This window comes from Neophocaena asiaeorientalis, unplaced genomic scaffold, assembly GCF_003031525.2.
Source record: "Neophocaena asiaeorientalis asiaeorientalis breed wild unplaced genomic scaffold, Neophocaena_asiaeorientalis_V1.1 scaffold134, whole genome shotgun sequence".
Lineage (NCBI taxonomy): Eukaryota > Metazoa > Chordata > Mammalia > Artiodactyla > Phocoenidae > Neophocaena > Neophocaena asiaeorientalis.
This window is the reverse complement of record NW_020185339.1, coordinates 15,824,474-15,845,163: the sequence shown is the minus strand read 5'-3', so window position 1 is coordinate 15,845,163 and position 20,690 is coordinate 15,824,474. Positions and strand designations below refer to the sequence as shown.

Sequence of the window (20,690 nt, the reverse complement as noted above, 5' to 3'; positions counted from 1 at the left end):
CCAACCACCCTTCCTCACAAGAACATTTTCTCTTTAACACCAGTCTTGAAGTACCTGGGTTTGGTTTTGTTTAGGTAACTTAAGAGTGGTCCTTACTTTATCCCCATGGTAAGCACAGGAAGAGATCCCATCTTCTTTGAGCTTCTTTACAGGAATCACAATCATGGCCACCAAAAAAACCAAGAAATACTCACACCTCTCTAGACTATGATTAGATCTGGTTGGAGAGATAGGTGTGCTCTTCCTTTAAAACTTATGTGATTATGATGAGAGATTATATTCTGCCCTCCCGTCACCACAAAAGAAAAATTTAGGAGTGATGTGTTTCTTCCCTTCTTCCCTAAGACATTCAACCACCCTTTTCTTGTTTACACGTACAACCAGCTATCCAGAAACAAGCAGCCAACCACATTTTCCTAGTCTCGCCTAATCTATAATGTGCTTGGCTGTCCCAGAAGATCGTATTTCTAAGAATCACGGTCGAAATTCCTGGACCCTAGGATGCTTGTTGTAAAGACCAGCATCCTTCAATCTTCCTGATGCTGGAGTGAGTAACAGAGATATATGTTAGGGCAGAGATTTTCAGTGCGGCACGTTCCTGGGGAAAGTATTAGAATCTTGGGGAGTGAAATACAGTTTGAAAAGGCACATTCAAGGGGAATGAGATATAGTTTGAAAACGCATGTTTAAACTTATCATTGCCTTTCTTGCAGGGGGAGGTTCATGAAATATAATTTAGTATGAAATTTATAATAATATTAAACAACTGCATGGAACTCTTATATTTATCAAAAGGGGGACCCAGTTTTAAAAAACTGATTTAGAGTGAATAAGAAACTAAGAACAAAGATTTCATGTCCAAAACTACCCAGGATATAAGGAAGGAGTCTTAAAGAAAAAAAATCCCATCTTTGGTTATCTTATCAGATCAAAAGAGCAAGAAAAAGATCTCAAAAACAAAAGTTGTAGGCAAAGGTAGAATGAACTAACAAATTCAGTCTGAAACCGTATTTGGTGCAATCATTACCTTGTCGATAAGAGAGATCATTTCAACGGTCTTTGGCGCAGGGCTGCGAGCTGCTTAGCGTCTACCTGTGAAACACTCTTCCCGAAGGTTTCCTTATATCCAAGACTCCAACAGACCCACCCGTTTCCTCCAGGCCAAAAGTCATTGGCTAACATTTCACTTACGTGAGCTTTTGAAGTCTTTCTTTTTCAACCTCCTCCTCATCATGGTTCCACGTGGGCTAGTGGAGTAGAGGCTTCGAGGCAAAGTCCCCATGTTCAGGGAACTCAGGCTGTATGCACTCGTGGAGGTAGGAGAGAAGGATGAAGACAAAGCTGCTGTAAAAGAGTGAGGACTTGGCACAGAGCATTCTCAGGTGGGGTGTGAGCCTGCCACACCTGCCAACCAGCAACAATATAGAAAGACACACAAGAGGCACAGCAATGGCTAGTAGGTACCCCAACCAATAAGAGACCAGATCTCAGGAGCCATGGAGACAGCGTTTTAGAATCTGAGTTACAAGGGCCCGGAAATGCCTGAGGAGCAGCACTGATCTTCATTAAGTATAATGCAACACGGAGAGCTCTATGAATTTTGCTTTAGACAAAAAAGTAAACATTAAAACAAGTTTCTCCATAAACAACAACTCAATGCCCCAAATACATAACCTCATTTTCAGATATTTTCTGACATGAATTTCACAAGTGGTTCCACATACACAAATAAGGTCTGAGAATACTGTACTGTATATACTATTCTGCATTGGTATTTCCTGACCACACATAAAGCATTCGGAACCTTTACGTCCTTTCCTAACAACAAATGCTTTCTGATGGAAAAGAAGGACTTAAGAGATGACAGAAATGTTAAGTTGCTACTACATAAAGAAAAGCACACCACACCCGTGAAACCAAAAATGGTATGAATCAGTTGAGGAAGGGGTGAGAAGAATATAATTTAAGTAAAAGACCAGGAGGCGAAAGCCTGGAACATTACGAGGGCTGTTTGGAGGAGGTGCTTTCGTGAATGTCAGGGCTGGCGCTCTGCAATGGTCTGGGTGGTACGTATTATAGTGATGGTAGGTGTGAAGACTGCAGTGGTCGCTGGCCCAGGAATCCCAGGGAGGTTGCCTGTCGCTCCTCTGAATTTTCACTGCCCATATGAAGTGATGATGAGAAATAAAAACAAACAAAGAACCAAAAAAAAAAAAAAAAAGAGGAAAACGTAACTTGAATTGCACAAATAAAAAGTGTAACAAAAAAATGAAAGCTGCTTGCAAAAAGAAAAAAAAATATTGACTTTGCCCTTTTCTTAGTGGTCAGCAAAACTGATGATTAACATCAGGGATGGTAACTTTTCATCTTTGCAAGAATAATGCATGTCTATCCCCAGCCCATTTTTTCTCCTTTTAAGATGACTATTGAATCCATTTCTAATCTGTGCTTCACAGCAGAGATTAAAAACATTTTTTTTTTACTTAAAAGTCAACCCCACAAAGATCTATGGCACAAGATTAGTGATTAAAGATTTGCAAATCTTGGCCAGTTAGTAGCACTTGTTTTGAGAAAAAGGAAAGAAGGAACGATAAATCACACTGGCTCCTGATTCAAGGGGTTTACTAGTCACACATCACAATTTACTGCTGTGACATTTTAATTACACTACTATTCATCACTTAAACTTGATTTTTCTCAACAATAAACCACTCTAATCATCTATCCTTATCAGGATCTTATTTATACTCTAATCAGAAGATAAAAGTCTCAATGTATTTTATAATTTTGGGGGTATTTTTAAAAGATGTATTTACATTTGAAAGAGATATTTAATTATTAAAGTATTTCAAATACTTTATATTTCCTTAAGATGCCATGAAATTTTAATAAAGTCAATTTCAAAATTCTGGTGTCCCCTTTATTTTCAAAAAATTGTATATCATATTTCCATTCTAATTTCAATATTGCTTAGATTTGATTTTCTACCCAGTGTTCTGAAATACGAGCACGTTTATGTTTGTTACTATATTGACATGAAATTTTTCATTTAAGTATCTTAAAAAATGAAAAATAAAATATGAACTTTTATCTCCTACTGTTATGATTCTAAGGTTAGATGCCTTACATGTGAATGACTTTGCAGTATCTATTCATGTAGTGAGGTCAAATACTCTGTAAGTATTTAAAGGAGGGTTATTTACATAAGAGTTTAGATTATACCATCCGTGATATCAGTCTCACTGGCCACTTCACAGCCTTTCTGGAATGAGACAGTAAATGGAACAAAAGCACTAGTGTGGACAGATCACCATGGGCTGAGGCCAAGCTGAGTTTCTGTTCCGGCTCCAGCCCATCTTCTGTATGTGACCCTGGCCAGTTACTCAACCTCTCTAGGCCTCAGTTTCCTCATATGTCGAGTGGAGATCATGAAAGCATCTATTGCACAGGCCAGCTGCGAGAATTATGTGCGTAAGGTGCTTAGCATGACGCTCGTACACAGAATAAAATCCAATGACCCTTTATTAACAGCATTGATTATGTCTACTTTCTATCTACTTGCCAATGAATCATTTTTAAAGGAAATAGATGTATCTCTCACTCAACAAATTTCACTCATCGGGCACTTAGGTTTAGAGAATATTTCAGGAAACTGCAGCACACTTTTCTGGCCACCACAATTTTGTAACCCTAAACCATCTGGCCCTTTCCTTCTATCCACTGCTGTTTCTAGTCTGGGTTCCATCTCCCTCTCCGCTATTCTACTTTCAAGCCACCATCTCCTTCACCTAGATCACTTCCTCATCTTCAGACTTGGCTCCCTGGTTCATCTCTGTATCCACAATACGGAATGATCTTTCAAATATATGTTAGATCATGTAACTCCCATTTAAGGTACTTCAATGGGTTACAATTACAAACAGAATCAAAAGTGAGTCCTGGGCTTCCCTGGTGGCGCAGTGGTTGAGAGTCCGCCTGCCGGTGCAGGGGGCACGAAGATCCCACATACCGCAGAGCGTCTGGGCCCGTGAGCCATGGCCGCTGAGCCTGCGCGTCCGGAGCCTGTGCTCCGCAACGGGAGAGGCCACAACAGTGAGAGGCCCGTGTACCGCAAAAAAAAAAAAAAAAAAAAGTGAGTTCTACTTATCTCTCCAGCTTCATCCCCTAGCACTCTCCTCATCACTGCCTGTTTCAGCCATGTTGGTCTTTTGTCTGTCTTAGAACAAGCCAGGCTGCTTCCTGCCTCAGGGCATTTGCACTTCCTGTTTTCCTACCTCTAATACTCTTCTCCCCCTTGTTTTCATGGCTGGCTTCTTGCTATCATTCAGGTCTCAGCTCAGGTACCACCACCTCAGAGTTGTTCTGACCTCCTTGGATGAAGTGGCTGCCCTCTCCCATCCATGCTATCCCACTGCTGTTTTATGTTCTTCATACCACTTATTACTGTCTGAAATGGCTTTATTTATTTAATATACTTTTAACGTTTGTCCCTCTATACTGGAATGTAAATTCCATGAGACTAGGAATCACTTTGCTTGTCTTGCTCACTAGATGTATCATGGCAACTAGAACAGTGTCTGGTATATAATGACTGATGAATGAGTGAATGAATGAGTGAATGGATGCATGCATGAATGAACAGGAGGTCCATGTCCACACTGTCCACACTGCAGCAGCAGTTTCCTTGGGATAAAGAGCACTGCCCAGGAAGTCCCTGATGGATTCTCTTTCACCGTCCGCATTCCACTTTAGGGTGTACCAGAAGACTTTTTAGCAAGATGCAGTCATTGCTGGGTCTGGCTAATCTACCCACAGCCATTCTATTGAGCTCTGTAAAATATTGTCAGATGAGGTACAGTGAGTGAACTTCAGAATTCTACACTCACTTTTCAACCCAGTTCTTTATGGAGTGCTTTGAAAATTACTGGGCATTTCTGATTACCGTCAAGCCCAATTGATAACACAATAAGAAAGCTACTGAGCACCTATTGTATGCCTGGCACTGTGCCATTTGTCGCAGGCAGGTTAAATGTAGGTCATAACATTTACTTTGAACTACTACTGGGGACTAAATCTTCATATACATAAAATAATTGAGACAAAAATTATATTCGATAATGCAAAAAACTGCATGCCATGGATAATGAATGCAAAAGGCGTTCAACAAACAATGTAGGCCAGAGAAGACAGCTATAGCCTATTTTGAACGTGCGCTCTAAATCTCTTCTGTTTTATGGTGGTGTACTTAATACTCATATGTTAGGCAAGTATTTTAGTTTAAAAATTAGATGGTACTGTTTTGTGTGTGTGTGGTATGCGGGCCTCTCACCGTTGTGGCCTCTCCCGCTGCGGAGCACAGGCTCCGGACGTGTAGGCTCAGCGGCTCTGGCTCACAGGCCCAGCTGCTCTGCAGCATGTGGGATCCTCCTGGACCGGGGCACGAACCCGTGTCCCCTGCATCGGCAGGCGGACTCCCAACCACTGCGCCACCAGGGAAGCCCTAGATGGTACATTTTTGGCATGCTCTTTCATTTTGCAAAAAACATTCATTTATATTCTCCCATTTAATGGTCCCCATAATAACAGTCAGCTTTCACTGAGTACTCGCTATATACCAGGCACTGTGCTAAGTGCTTTTACATGGATTATCTCAGATAATACTCACGATATACCTATGAGGTAGGTATTATTATAATACCCATTTTACAGATGAAGAAACTGAGGTATAGAAAAGTTGGGTAACTTGCTAAGTTCCCAAGTGGTGGAGCCAGAATTAAAGTGCTGAAAGTCTGACTCTGAGTTGCTGCCCTCAGCCACCATACTCTACTGCCTCTTCCTATGTGTGTTCCTAAGTCCTTTGTTACAGATAAACAGCAAGGAAAATATAATGTTTTTCCTATCATTCCAAGGTGACATCGCTGTTGAAATCTTGAGGTATCTGATATGGAAGGTACTTCTGTTTGTTCACTTCTCTAACTGTACCCTCTTGTCCTGTCCAGGAGTCCAAGGGTGTAGGCAACAGCTACGCTGGTGGTTGCTCCTGGGCCTCAGAAATGGAAGTCCTCCTGGTACTGAATGTATATAGAACCTCATGACTCTGCTCACATTTTTTTTCCAAACTCTTTTACAAAGTTTCCTCCAGTCATGACTATCTCCTAAAGACCCTCAGTGGGAACAATTTCTGAGCTCTTTAAAAAACTCATTCTTGTTGGCTTTTTGAATGTTGCTACTTCCCAGAAAAAGGCACAGTTAATCTATTCCTGGTTGATGTGCCCATTTCTATATTTCCCTGAATGCTATATTTTCCTGAATGCTTTGTTGCTAAGCAAAATCTGGGAAATGGTATATCTCCATCCACCTATGGGATGAGAGACATGCTATTTAGGGATCAGAGATTTTGAAAAAATAACCAGAACTTTCTTGTAGTAAAAGGGTAAACCTATGCAAAACAACACCACTACATACCAAAACAGAAGTTTGAGAATTATAAACACAATCACATTTTTGAGGATTAACGGGGATTTAATTATGTTTAATTAAATTTCTTCTTGGAAATACAAGTCTGATTTTAATGTAAAATGTAGGGAGATGTCTGTATGTTAGATAAAGAAGATGGTGAACAATTTTCAACAAAAGTGGATGACAGGGTCAAAAACAGAAGCTAGAATTACTAAAATGACCAGCCCTCTACCCCCGTGAAAAATCACAAATGATGTCAGGTTTTCCACAGTGAAGAAAAGAAAAATTAATTTTTGGTCTCCATCCATTTTAGTATATAAATTCATCTTCTCAGACTGTCTTGGCAGGTAAAAATATTTAATATTTCATGAGTGGAAACTATTTGAACTATTTATGATTTGTATACAGGGCAAATAAAAGGTGGGAAAAATGAGGTTGCTGAAGACAATGACATTTTCATAGGGTCTGTTCACTTTCCTGATTCACTGATACCAGAATTTACCAAGCAAAATCTCATGCTGAAAAAGCACTAGGCAGTGTGCACTGTTGTGCCCACTGTGCTCCAAATCCAGTGGCGACTTCAGATTAATTTAGAAGAAGCTTAATGATTTTAGAAATCTCCCTTCTCAGCCAGTGAGCGGGAAAGGCCCGCATGGCCCCTTGACGGGAAGGGAACGTTCCCATGAACTGCACCCCCTTATCATTTCCATTCATATGAGGCAGAATTTCATAAACTGCCTCGGCTGCCTCATTTCTCCAACTCCAATGTGTAAAATTAAAATCTGATAAAGGGAATGCTGTACTGGAGATTTTCATTAGCTCCAGGGCTGTCTAAGCTCCATTTAATTAAAAAAGGTTGCATCCAGCTGACTCATTCAGTATGAAAATTATTTGGTACCTCTTTTTTTTCTAAACTGTGGAAAAGTGCAGTGTGTTTTAGAAGGTTGGAGACATAGGATACAAATGACCTCCTCATAAGCAAAATTGCAGTTCCAGAGAAAATTCTTCTCTTGCTAACTAAACATACAGAAATGTGTTCTTCGCCTTTAGGGAGCCCTGATAGTACTAGTGAGGCTTCGAGGAATTGGTTTCAAAGAATAAAAATGGAGGGTGCTTGGTTTAAGGAAAAGGAGGGAGGAGGGTTGGAACAAAGACCTCACTGGAGAGTCTTTCTTCATTTGATTTTGGGCTCAAAGTCCTTTTTCTTGCACTGGGTTTTATTTAAAGATGCCTAGGTGGGATGGTATATAAATGCTCAGCGAACAGATCTGTGAGCTTCAAGACAGTGAAAATGCAGATTCCCTCAGTTGACACTTGTTACTGCATAACTGTAGTGAAATATTCTGATACTCCCAGGAGAAATATTTGGTCAGAAAGGTTGTTCTCCATCCTAAGAAAAAAACTACTCTGGCGAACAGACAAAATCTAGAGAAAGCCATCCCTCATGCAACTCTTCCCACCCACCTCCCCCAATATTTGAAGGGTCTGGCATGATACCCACTTTATTTTTGAAAACTGGGAGTTTTACTATTTGCCTTTACTGTCCTTTAAGCAGAGTGGAAATTCAATATGAATAACAAGAAGTCAAATTATTTCCCTTCTCTCCACACTCAATTTGCACCAAAGGCTTTAAAAAAAAAAATCAAATAGTACAAGCCTGAAATTCTATTTCAAACAACGTTTCTTTCCTCAATTTGGGGGTTTCAAGTAAAATACCTGTGGCTTAGGAAAAGGGATTTGGAAGATGAAGAGTAAACAAAGATCACCTGTTGTTTTGAAAAGAAATGACAGAGGCAGAATTAAACTCAGCGTCTCCCTGCTTTCTAACTCTGCTGGAGAAGCAATGATTGCAAGGGGAGGATAACAGAGATTTATCCGGATGGATCCTCTCACCATGGTCGGGTCCCTTCAGGGCCAGGCGGGTCTGATGATGGGGAAGAATCTCAAGCTTGACCTGGTCGGTGGCGTTGGCCAGGAACTGGGTTGCTTCTGCGAGCGTACAGTACTCCATGCTGGTCCCGTCGATGGACAGGATGTGATCGCCCACATGCAGAGCACCACATCTACGGAAGGGAGAAAGTCTCACTACAATGGCGTGCCGTCCTCCCTGGATTCCAACTTTCATGTCCTAATAGTTAAAACTTCACACAGTTTTCACTTGCTTAAGAGAAAAAAAGAAATCGTTTGGATGTTATGGGAAACACCGCCTCTCAGATGTTAAGTTCCTTGGATATGAAGAGGAATGTAAAACCCTGTAGAATATAGAGAAAAACTCAAGGAGATGTTTTTCTTTTGTCCTTCATAAAAAATATATCATTTGGGGGGTGGTGATGCTGCAAGTTGAGGGAAAGTGAGCAGGAAGGAGGGAAGAACAGGAAAATGTTTCCCCTTGACTTTTTTCTGTGATTCTTCCTTATAGGTTTTTATATCTGTGAGTTGGTAAACATTCAGAATGTTAAGATGTGACTCACAGAATGGGAATAGGGTCATTTACAACTATTTTCTGTGTTAATGGCAATAACTTGGGGAAAGATTCAGCCAGTGCTTGCTCAGAATTGTCTCACTCAAGCTCCCAGATCATCAGTGCTTGATTACTCTGTTTTATTTTGTTTTTCTGGAGTTAAACAAAACAATTATTAGTACAAAAGCTCTTGATGATGATGGAAATTATGCAGAAGTCAAAGAGTAGTCAGAGGAGGCCTTCGTGGGGAGTGGAGCACGGGAGTAGCTGGGATGGGGGAGGGGCTGGCTGCTACATCTTGCTGAACTCAAGAGACTGGCTACTGGGTGAGTTGAGAACAGCAAACACAGCAGTCAGCATCCCGAGGTACCAGTCAAGTGGACAGCTGCTTAAACTGCTTACCTGCTGCGAAACGGGAAAGAAACAGGGAGAAAATGAAAGCATTCTGCACCTTTGAATGGGAGAGTACCCGTGGGTCAATGGCCATTACTGTTAAAGGGCTGAATGTAGGTAACAGCACAGTGGAGCTGTAGATTGACCACTACAGGGGTGGCCACAGGTGCATCGGAGTCAGAGGTTCCCCAGGCAGGGCCAGGGCCTGGGCAGAAGAGGGTTGGAAACATGAAGGGAGATTGGGTAGTCAAGTATTGGGTTGGCCAAAAAGTCCGTTCAGGCTTTTTTGTAAGATCTTATGGAAAAACCCAGATGAATGTTTCGGCCAACCCAATAGATTTAAACATTTCCAAGGTGACCAGAGTCTACTTCTCAAGACAAAAGCATTTCAAGTCATCTAAAAATAAAATTCCACGTGGATGCACTTGGAGTGCTTCAGCTATGAGCTGGGGGTTTTCTTACCAGAAGCTGTGAAATAATTTATAAGGTGGTAAGGTAGTCTTTTTTTCCCCTTCTTGTAAGTCTAAAATACTAATTAGGAAGAAGAGTTCAGGATAAAAGTCTTGCGTTTTTATTGTCATGGGAATGAATGATGTTGTCGGGGACCCTTGAAAATGGTGAAACCGTGAGACTAACACACTATGACGGTAGAGGGCCTTTCTTTCAAGATTGTATCATTTAAAAAATGTTGTTTTATTTATTTCAGAAAAAAGGAATAAGATTGTATGGTGGCAGGATTAACTGTTCACATAATAAAGATCTGCTTAGCTACCCTAAACCAAAAACGGGCTATTACCCTAGGACACAGTAGGTAAATATGCTGAGTTGCTTGACTTTTTTTCCCATTTCTAAAGGCCACACCAAACATTTGGGTGAAGCAACATTACATGATGGGGTGGCTGATAAGGTAGGTGAATTTTTAAGTGCTAGAACAGTAACTTGTTTTGTATATGAAGCTTGTATAAACTGGAAGAAGAGCTCTTTTTTTACTGTGTGTGTATATGTGTAGGTATTACATATGTGCATGTATATACACATATAAATATATCTCTACATATTTTAACACACATGCAGTTTTGAAGAGTAGGCACTTTCTACGACACTCACCTGTCTGCGATACTTGCAGATTTGATTTTGTCTATGACAATGACCTGTTTGTTACAGCACATCGAGGTAGTCAGGGCCACACCAAGGCTGGCACCAGGAGTTTTGGCAACTTCAACTAGTAGTGGTCCGGATGCTGTCGCCACAGAATCTATGGAAGAACAAATTTCAGAAAATAAAAAAAAACAGAATAAATAATCAAACAGACACATGAAAGAGGTGGAGAATGTTGAGTCTGATGTTGATCTGTTAACGTTATCACCGAAACTTAGATTTCCCTCCGTGTACTATCCCCACGTCCAGTGCGTGGTAACTTCTTAGGGCATCTTTTAGGACACCCGTTCCATCGAGCTTGTATTACGGTAATATGTGCACAGGTTTATCTCTTCAATTAACACTTAAGCTTCACGTCAGCTGGGATGATGCCTTGTGTACCTTTATGCCCTCTCCATCACTAGGCACAGTGCCTGGCACATACTGGGTCTCTTGAGAAAAGTTTAAAAAATTAATTAACTCAATAAACATCTTAGCACCTACTGTGGATGGATGGATGGATGGACGGATGGATGGATGGATGGATGGGAAGGAAGGGTGAATTGATGATGTCTCTAAGTAGGCCAATAGTAGGAAGGCATACACTAACTTAAATATGTAAATCCTCTGGGTTATCCCTATTCTGGATCTGATCTAGGGTCACCTCTCCCTCAGAAGCATCTCCACACATGCTTTATTTTTAGCTTGGAACTCTCTTCATTCCATCAACTGGTACTTACCCTTGGGGATGTAAACATCAATTCCTCTGGGAAGCCTCCCTGACCTGTGATTTGGTGAGATCCTTTTCTGCTGTGCTCCCACAGCCTGCTATTATCCTGCTGTTGTCGCACACACCTCACTCATTCTTAATGACTAGTGTGGATGACGTACCTCTGTCCTTTGCCAGATGGCAAGCTTGCTGTGAAGGCAGAGCATATGTCTGGTCCATCACAGCATCCACAGTGCCCAGCATAATGACTGGCACACAGAGGTTGTGCAATAAATAGTTGTTGAATGAATGTATGAATAAATGAAAAAACTCATTACGTCATTTAAAGCTTAGAAGAGGCAGAGGTCACACGGGAAAGAGGCCTGGACATGGATTTATAACACCTGCACTTATTTCTTCTTTTCTCAATATTTTGTGTAAAAGAAGATATCATGGTATCGTAGACTAGTTACTAACATTTTCTAAGTCTGCTTGCTTACCTAGAAAATGGTACCTTTCCCTCAGCATTTACTACAATGGAAATCAATGTATAGTTAAAGCATTTTGTAATTTATATAGTGCTATACACATAGATTATTATTATTATTGATATATTATGACCTCAAGTCTTTGAGTTATCTCACTTTTCAAGACTGTATATTTTTGGTAGTTATTTTTTTTAACATCTTTATTGTAGTATAATTGCTTTACAATGTTGTGTTAGTTTCTGCTGTATAACAAAGTGAATCAGCTATATGTATACATATCCCCATATCCCCTTCTTCTTGCGTCTCCCTTCCACCCTCCCTATCCCACCCCTCTAGGTGGTCACAAAGCACCGAGCTGATCTCCCTGTGCTATGCAGCTGCTTCCCACTATCTATCTATTTTACATTTGGTAGTGTATATATGTCCATGCCTCTTTCTCACTTCGTCCCAGTCTACCCTTCCCCCTTCCTGTGTCCTCAAGTCCATTCTCTATGTCTGCGTCTTTATTCCTGTCCTGCCCCTAGGTTCTTCAGAACCTTTTCTTCTTTTTTAGATTCCATATATATGTTTTCTTGTTTTTTGTGCCAGTACCATACTGTCTTGATTACTGTAGATTTGTAGTATAGTCTCAAGTCAGGGAGCCTGATTCCTCCAGCTCCATTTTTCTTTCTCAAGATTGTTTGGATATTCGGGGTCTTTTGTGTTTCCATACAAATTGTGCAATTTTTTGTTCTAGTTCTGTGAAAAATGTCATTGGTAGTTTGATAGGGATTGCACTGAATCTGTAGGTTGCTTTGGGTAGTACAGTCATTTTCACAACGTTGATTCTTCCAATTCAAGAACATGGTATATCTCTCCATCTGTTTGTATCATCTTTAATTTCTTTCATCAGTGTCTTATAGTTTTCTGTATACAGGTCTTTCGTCCCCTTTGATAGGTTTATTCCTAGGTATTTTATTCTTTTTTTTGCAATGGTAAATGGGACTGTTTCCTTAATTTCTCTTTCAGATTTGTCATCATTAGTGTATAGGAATGCAAGAGATTTGTGTGCATTAATTTTATATCCTGTCACTTCACCAAATTCATTGATTAGCTCTAGTAGTTTTCTGGTAGCATTTTTAGGATTCTCTATGTATAGTATCACGTCACCTGCAAAAGGTGACAGTTTTACTTCTTCTTTTACAATTTGGATTCCTTTTATTTATTTTTTGTCTCTGATTGCTGTGGCCAAAACTTCCAAAACTATGTTGAATAATAGTGGTGAGAGTGGGCAACCTTGTCTTGCTCCTGATCATAGTGAAAATGGTTTCAGTTTTTCACCACTGAGAACGATGTTGGCTGTAGGTTTGTCATATATGGCCTTTATTATGTTGAGGTAGGTTCCCTCTATGCCTACTTTCTGAAGGGTTTTTATCATAAATGGGTGTTGAATTTTGTCAAAAGCTTTTTCTGCATCTACTGAGATGATCATATGGTTTTTCTCCTTCAATTTGTTAATACGGTGTATCACACTGATTGATTTGCGTATATTGAAGAATCCTTGCATTCCTGGGATAAACCCCACTTGATCATGGTGTATGATCCTTTTAATGTGCTGTTGGATTCTGTTTGCTAGTATTTTGTTGAGGATTTTTGCATCTATGTTCATCAGTGATATTGGCCTGTTGTTTTCTTTTTTGTGTGACATCTTTGGTTTTGGTATCTGGGTGATGGTGGTCTCGTAGAATGAGTTTGGGAGTGTTCCTCCCTCTGCTATATTTTGGAAGATTTTGAGAAGGATAGGTGTTAGCTCTTTTCTAAATATTTGATAGAATTCGCCTGTGAAGCCATCTGGTCCTCGGCTTTTGTTTGTTGGAAGATTTTTAATCACAGTTTCAATTTCAGTGCTTGTGACTGGTCTGTTTATATTTTCTATTTCTTCCTGGTTCAGTCTCAGAAGGTTGTTCTTTTCTAAGAATTTGTCCATTTCTTCCAGGTTGTCCATTTTATTGGCATATAGTTGCTTGTAGTAATCTCTCATGATCCTTTGTATTTCTGCAGTGTCAGTTGTCACTTCCCCTTATTCATTTCTAATTCTATTGATTTGAGTCTTTTCCCTTTTTTCTGGATGAGGCTGGCTAATGGTTTATAAGTTTTGTTTATATTCTCAAAGAACCAGCTTTTAGTTGTATTTATCTTGGCTAATGTTTCCTTCATTTCATTTTCATTTATTTCTGATCTGATCTTTATGATTTCTTTCCTTCTGCTAACTTTGGATTTTTTTTTGTTCTTCTTTCTCTAATTGCTTTAGGTGTAAGGTTGGGTTGTTTATTTGAGATGTTTCTTGAGGTAGTATTGTATTGCTATAAACTTCCCTCTTAGAATTGCTTTTGCTGCATCCCATTGGTTTTGGGTCATTGTGTTTTCATTGTTTCTAGGTATTTTTTGATTTCTAGTCTTATAACGTTGTGGTCAGAAAAGACACTTGATACGATTTCAATTTTCTTAAATTTACCAAGGCTTGACTTGTGACCCAAGATATGGTCTCTCCTGGAAAATGTTCCATGAGCACTTGAGAAGAAAGTGTATTCTGTTGTTTTTGGATGGAATATCCTATAAATATCAATTAAGTCCATCTTGTTTAATATGTCTTTTTAGGCTTGTGTTTGTTTATTTTCATTTTGGATTATCTGTCCATTGGTGAAAGTGGGGTGTTAAAGTCCCCTACTATGAATGTGTTACTGTCGATTTCCCCTTTTATGGCTGCTAGCATTTGCCTTATGTATTGAGGTGATCCTGTGTTGGGTGCATAAATATTTACAATTGTTATATCTTGTTCTTGGACTGATTCCTTGATCATTATGTAGTGTCCTTCTTTGTCTCTTGTAATAGTCTGTATTTTAAAGTCATTTTTTCTGATAGGAGAATTGCTACTGCAGCTTTCTTTTGATTTCCATTTGCATGGAATATCTTTTTCCATCCCCTCACTTTCAGTCTGTATTTGTCTCTAGGTCTGAAGTGGGTTTCTTGTAGACAGCATATATATGGGTCTTGTTTTTGTATCCATGCAGCCAGTCTAGTCATTTGGTTGGAGCATTTAATCCATTTACATTGAAGGTAATTACCGATATGTATGTTCCTATTAGCATTTTCTTAATTGTTTTGGGTTTGTTATTGTAGGTTTTTTCCTTCTCTTGTGATTTCTGCCTAGAGAAGTTCCTTTAGCATTTGTTGTAAAGCTGGTTTGGAGGCGCTGAATTCTCTTAGCTTTTGCTTGTCTGTAAAGGTTTTGATTTCTCCATCAAATCTGAATGAGATCCTTGCTGGGTAGAGTAATCTTTGTCGTAGGTTTTTCCATTTCATCACTTTAAATATGTCCTGCCACTCCCTTCTGGCTTGCAGAGTTTGTGCTGAAAGATCAGCTGTTAACCTTATGGGGATTCCCCTGTATGTTATGTGTTGCTTTTCCCTTGCTGCTTTTACTATTTTTTCTTTGTATTTAATTTTTGATAGTTTGATTAGTATGTGTCTTGGCCTGTTTCTCCTTGGATTTATCCTATATGGGACTCTCTCTGCTTCCTGGACTTGACTGACTATTTCCTTTCCTTTATTAAGGAATTTTTCAACTATAACCTCTTCAAATATTTTCTCAGTCCCTTTTTTTTTTCTCTTCTTCTTCTGGGACCCCTATAATTTGAATGTTGGTACATTTAATGTTGTCCCAGGGCTCTCTGAGACTGTTCTCAATTCTTTTCATTCTTTTTTCTTTATTCTGCTCTGCAGTAGTTATATCCACTATTTTATCTTCCAGGTCACTTATCTGTTCTTCTGCCTCAGTTATTCTGCTCTTGATTCCTTCTAGAGAATTTTTAATTTCATTTATTTTGTTGTTCATCATTCTTTGTTTGCTCTTTAGTTCTTCTAGGTCCTTGTTAAACGTTTCTTGTATTTTCTCCATTCTATTTCAAAGATTTTGGATTATCTCCACTATCATTTCTCTGAATTCTTTTTCAGGTAGACTCCCTATTTCCACTTCATTTGTTCAGTCTGGTGGGTTTTTACCTTGCTCCTTCATCTGCTGTGTGTTTCTCTGTCTTCTCATTTTGCTTAACTTACTGTGTTTAGAGTGTCCTTTTCATAGGCTGCAGGTTCGTACTTCCTGTTGTTTTTGGTCTCTTTCCCCAGTGGCTAAGGTTGGTTCAGTGGGTTGTGTAGGCTTCCTGGTGGAGGGGATTGGCGCGTCCAGTGGTGTGTTTTGTGGTGTCTGTGAACTTAGTATGATTTTAGACAGCCTCTCTACTAATGGGTGGTGTTGTGTTCCTGTCTTGCTAGTTGTCTGGCATGGGGTGTCCAGCACTGGAGCTTGCTGGTCGTTGAGTGGAACTGGGTCTTAGCATTGAGACGGAGATCTCTGGGAGAGCTCTCACCGATTGATATTACGAGAGGCCGTGAGGTCCCTGGTGGACCAATGTCCTGATCTTGGCTGTCCCACCTCAGAGGCTCAGGCCTGACACCCAGCTGGAGCATCAAGGCCCTGTCAGCCACACAGCTCAGCAGAAAGGGAGAAATGGAAAAGAAAAAAGAAAGAAAAAAAAACATAAAAAATTATTAAAAAAAAAAAAAAGTAATGCAAAAAAATAAAAAGGAAAAGAGTAACCAAACCAATAAACAAATCCATGAATGATAACAAGTGCTAAAAACTACACTAAAAAAAAAAGGTCAGATAGAGCCCTAGTACAAATGGTGAAAGCAAACCTATACAGACAAAATCACAGAAAGAAGCATACACATACACACTCACAAAAAGAGAAAAAGGAAAAATAAAAAATATATAAATAAAAAGGAAGAGAGCAACCAAATCAAGAAACAAATCTACCAATGATAATAAGCTCTAAATACTAAACTAAGATAAACATAAAACTAGATTCAAATTAGATGCAGAAAGCAAACCCCAAGTCTACAGTTGTTCCCAAAGACCACTGCCTCAGTTTTGGGATGATTCGTTGTCTATTCAGGTATTCCAGAGATGCAGCGTACATCAAGTTGATTGTGGAGATTTAATCTGATGCTCCTGAGGCTGCTGGGAGAGATTTCCCTTTCTTTTCTTTGTTCTCACAGCTCCCAGGGCTCAGCTTTGGATTTGGCCCCTCCTCTGCATGCAGGTTGCCTGAGGGCATCTGTTCCTGCCCAGACAAGGCGGGGTTAAAGAAGCAGCTGATTATGGGGCTCTGGCTCACTCAGGCTAGGTGGAAGGAGGGGTACGGATGTGGGGTGAGCCTGCGGCCGCAGAGGCCAACATGACACTGCACCAGCCTGCGGTGCGCTGTGTGTTCTCCTGGGGAAGTTGTCCCTGGATCACCGGACCCTGGCAGTGCGGGCTGCACAGGTTCCTGGGAGGGGAGGTGTGGACAGTGACCTGTGCTTGCACACAGGCTTCTTGGTGGCTGCAGCAGCAGCCTTAGGGTCTCATGCCCGTCTCTGGGGTCCGCGCGGATAGCCGCGCCTCGTGCCTGTCTCTGGAGCTCGTTTAGGCGGTGCTCTGAATCTCCTCTCTTCAGGCACCTCGAAACAATGGTCTCTTGCCTCTTAGGCAAGTCCAGACTTTTTCCCAGACTCCCTCCCGGCTAGCTGTGGTGCACTTAGCCCCCTTCAGGCTGCGTTCATGCAGCCAACCCCAGTCCTCTCCCTGGGGTCTGACCTCCAAAGCCCGAGCCTCAGCTCCCAGCCCCCGCCGGCCCCGGCGGGTGAGCAGACAAGCCTCTCGGGCTGGTGAGTGCCGGTCGGCACCGATCCTCTTTGTGGGAATCTCTCTGCTTTGCCCTCTGCACCCCTGTTGCTGCGCTCTCCTCTGTGGCTCTGAAGCTTCCCCCCCGCCCAACCCGTTTCCACCCGCGAAGGGGCTTCCTATTGTGTGGAAACTTTCACTCCTTCACAGGTCCCTCCCAGAGGGGCAGGTCCCATCCCTTTTCTTTTGTCTCTGTTTATTCTTTTTTTCTTTTGCCCGATGCAGGTACGTGGGGAGTTTCTTGCCTTTTGGGGGGTCTGAGGTCTTCTGCCAGCGTTCAGTAGGTGTTCTGTAGGAGTTGTTCCACATGTAGATGTATTTCTGATGTATTTGTGGGGAGGAAGGTGATCTCCACGTCTTACTCCTCCACCATCGTGAAGGTCCTCTAGGTAGTATTTTTATGACTTTCTACTGCTCTGGTGTTTAAGACTTCATTAATACCATTTTGTCTTCCTGCAAGTACATCTTTATCACCAAGCCACCACTCACATATGGTGAACTAGGAAATCTGTATTCCTATCGCTGAAGCTCAGGCAATATGCACTGACTCCTGAAGCTAAAAGTCCCCTGGGAGAGAGCCAGCTTCAGTCCCAGATGAAGCAAGATTCTTCTTAAATAAGGTAAAGATGAGCACAGTCATGCCAACCGCATTCATATTCCAGGGCTAAGGATTATTGTATGCACTATGTTTCTTAAATGATCGGTAATATTTAGTCCTAAAAAAGGTTAAAAGGCCTGTACCTCTTCCTGTCAATTTCAGGGCAGGGTCCCATTAATAAAAGCTGGGAGGAGCCAAAGGTCTTAGTCCACTAAGAGGATTTTTTGATTCTCGGGTGTTATGGCTACAATTTTCCCATAAACCTAACTCTCTGGTCCTGCTCACCCTGCTGTGTTAACACCCTGATCTCAGGCCATTGACATCATCTGGCTTCTCTTCTTTCTCCCTCGTTTCCTGCTTTGTTTCTCTCCAGTTCTTCCCTTGGTCATGTGCTGCCCAGGGTCCTGCCTTACCCTTACCTTGGAGTTTATAAGTGAGTGGTCCCAGGCCTATCTGCAATGGTGGTTTGCACATCATCTGTCTCACTGGGACCTCCTAGTAAAGAATTCTGGTCAGTCCTGTAGTCCCTGTGTGAGCTGTCTTTCCAGCCCCTGTGTGAGCTGTCCTTCCATCACAAGGGTAGCTGATTCTTTCCCCCTTTCAACTCTGACAGTCAAAGTTCTGCTAAGCCAAGTGCACATAATCTGATGCCTATAGCTCCATCCCCAGAAGTCTGTTGTCCTCCTCTTGCTGGAGTTTGCTCCCTTGCAATGTCTTTTTCTGTTCAGGTTGAACCTCATGTGAGCTCTGGCCTAGTGGAGCCTTTTCTCACATTATTTTTATAGAACTTTAGTGCTAATTTTAGAAGGACTAATTTCCAAAATCATTTCTCATAGACTTGTTGGAGTTTTAACAGACAGGTTTGTGAGGTGACAATCACATGTATTCTTCCACATGGTTTTCTGTCTAAAGATAAATTTATTGGGCTTAACAGATGAAAGTAATAAAGTTTTTTGTTTCTTATAACTTAACCTCTTACAAATGACAGAAATAGAGTTGTTCCTTGCCATCCCATCTTTCCTTCTTTCTTAGTAATAAGCTTTCTAAGTTTTAGCTGAGTGAATGGCTGCCCAGCTAAGGACAACATTTCCCAGCGTCCTCTGCAGTGAGGTGTAGACATGTGACTAAGTTCCAGCCAATGGGAAGTGAGTAGAAGTGAGATGTGACACATTCTTAAAAAGAATGGCTGTGCCCTCCCCTACCTCATTTTCCCTTTTCTTGATGTTGCACTGTGGGCCCAGAAATGGTGAGCCATCTCCCACCATGCAGACAAGGGCATGGCACTCCCAGATAGGGGATGCTTAGATTCCTGAAACTGTATCTCCAGAGACTGCTTGCTCTCCCAAAAATAAACTTCTACCACATTTAAGCTAGTAGTGTAAGTTTGAGTTTTTGTTGCCAGTTGAATCTGTACTATGACAGGCCTTTTCACTTGAGTTTATGCCTCCAACATAACTTTCTTGAACTTTTATTCTAAGAAGCAGCTATTTATAGTTATTTGCAGATGTAAATTTTATAAAGCCACCATCAACCATCACCCAGTACACACACTAGGTTTTCATGTTTCTTAAAAGCATTACATCAGGATTAAAGATCAGAGTTTATAAAGAGGTTACCGGCATATGTGAAAGTTGTTTAAATATAAACTCTTACATTGCTATGCTTTTTTTCCTGGCCTATATGTTTGTCAAGGTATTAAAAATTATATTCTTATGTTTGGTTCTAATGTTCCAGTTATAGTGAAGAATTAATATTAACATTTTTCTTGTAGAAAGAAATGATAGGAACACTAAGAACCATAGAAAAAGGGTATCATATTTTCTGCTACCATTAATTTAGAGGGAGAGAGAGAGTGTACTCAGAGCCGCTCTGGTGCACCTCTGGAATGGAAAACTAGGGTAACAGTCTCTCTTTAAGCAGTACTTTCCCCATGAAAGCTTTGAAGGAACAACAAATGCAACATTTACACGTGGGGGAGCCTAATGTGCAATTAATGAGTTTCTTTTACAATTTAAAGTGGAAAGCTTCAGAACTCTGGAAAGCTTCAGAACTCTGAAAAGCTTCAGAACTCTGGAAAGCTTCAGAACTCTGGAAAGCTTCAGAACTCTGGAAAGCTTCAGAACTCTGGAAAGAGAAAGGTAAACTCATGGTTAAGAGAAGACACAGTGTGATTCTAAGCTGGGCTCAGATCTGGAGGTCTGGAGGGTGGTCCTAGCTATGCCACCAACTTACCATGTGGCCCAAGCCATCATCTCCCCTGGACCTCATTTTCTTAACCTGTAAAGTTAGGGGACTTCAATAAAAGATCTCTAACTCTGATAATCTATGACTCTGCAAAGAGAAAGCAATGTCAGTAAGGAAGAGCCTAGTGGGAATTGGAAAATTAGAGAAGGTTAATAAACTTTATGAAAATACACAATAGCTGAATTTAAATTCCAGTATCCTACTATTGGGTAGAAGAGGGGAGCTGCTAGATATAAAAGTGATTCTAGACAATTACTGTTTATCAAAATGGGATGCAGGGTCTTCCCTGGTGGTGCAGTAGTTGAGAATCCACCTGCCAATGCAGGGGATACAGGTTCGAGCCCTGGTCCGGGAAGATGCCACATGCTGTGGAGCAACTAAGCCCGTGCACCACAACTATTGAGCCTGTGCTCTAGAGCCCGCGAGCCACAACGACT

General features: G+C 40.9%; 1 protein-coding gene across 2 annotated transcripts in view; it reads right to left on the bottom strand.

Moving 5' to 3' along the window:
• The window catches only part of GRIP1 (glutamate receptor interacting protein 1), a 203,486-nt gene that overhangs the window by 92,456 nt on the left and 90,340 nt on the right, over positions 1-20,690 (bottom strand). The window contains exons 2-5 of one of the 2 annotated variants that reach the window (XM_024737137.1): positions 10,421-10,568; positions 8,353-8,522; positions 2,003-2,158; positions 1,192-1,341 (exon numbers count right to left, since the gene is read on the bottom strand). In XM_024737137.1, the coding sequence (XP_024592905.1) occupies positions 1,192-1,341; positions 2,003-2,158; positions 8,353-8,522; positions 10,421-10,568 (624 nt within the window). Of the gene's footprint in view, positions 1-1,191; positions 1,345-2,002; positions 2,159-8,352; positions 8,523-10,420; positions 10,569-20,690 lie in introns of both variants that reach the window. The other variant, XM_024737136.1, reaches the window with a different exon arrangement.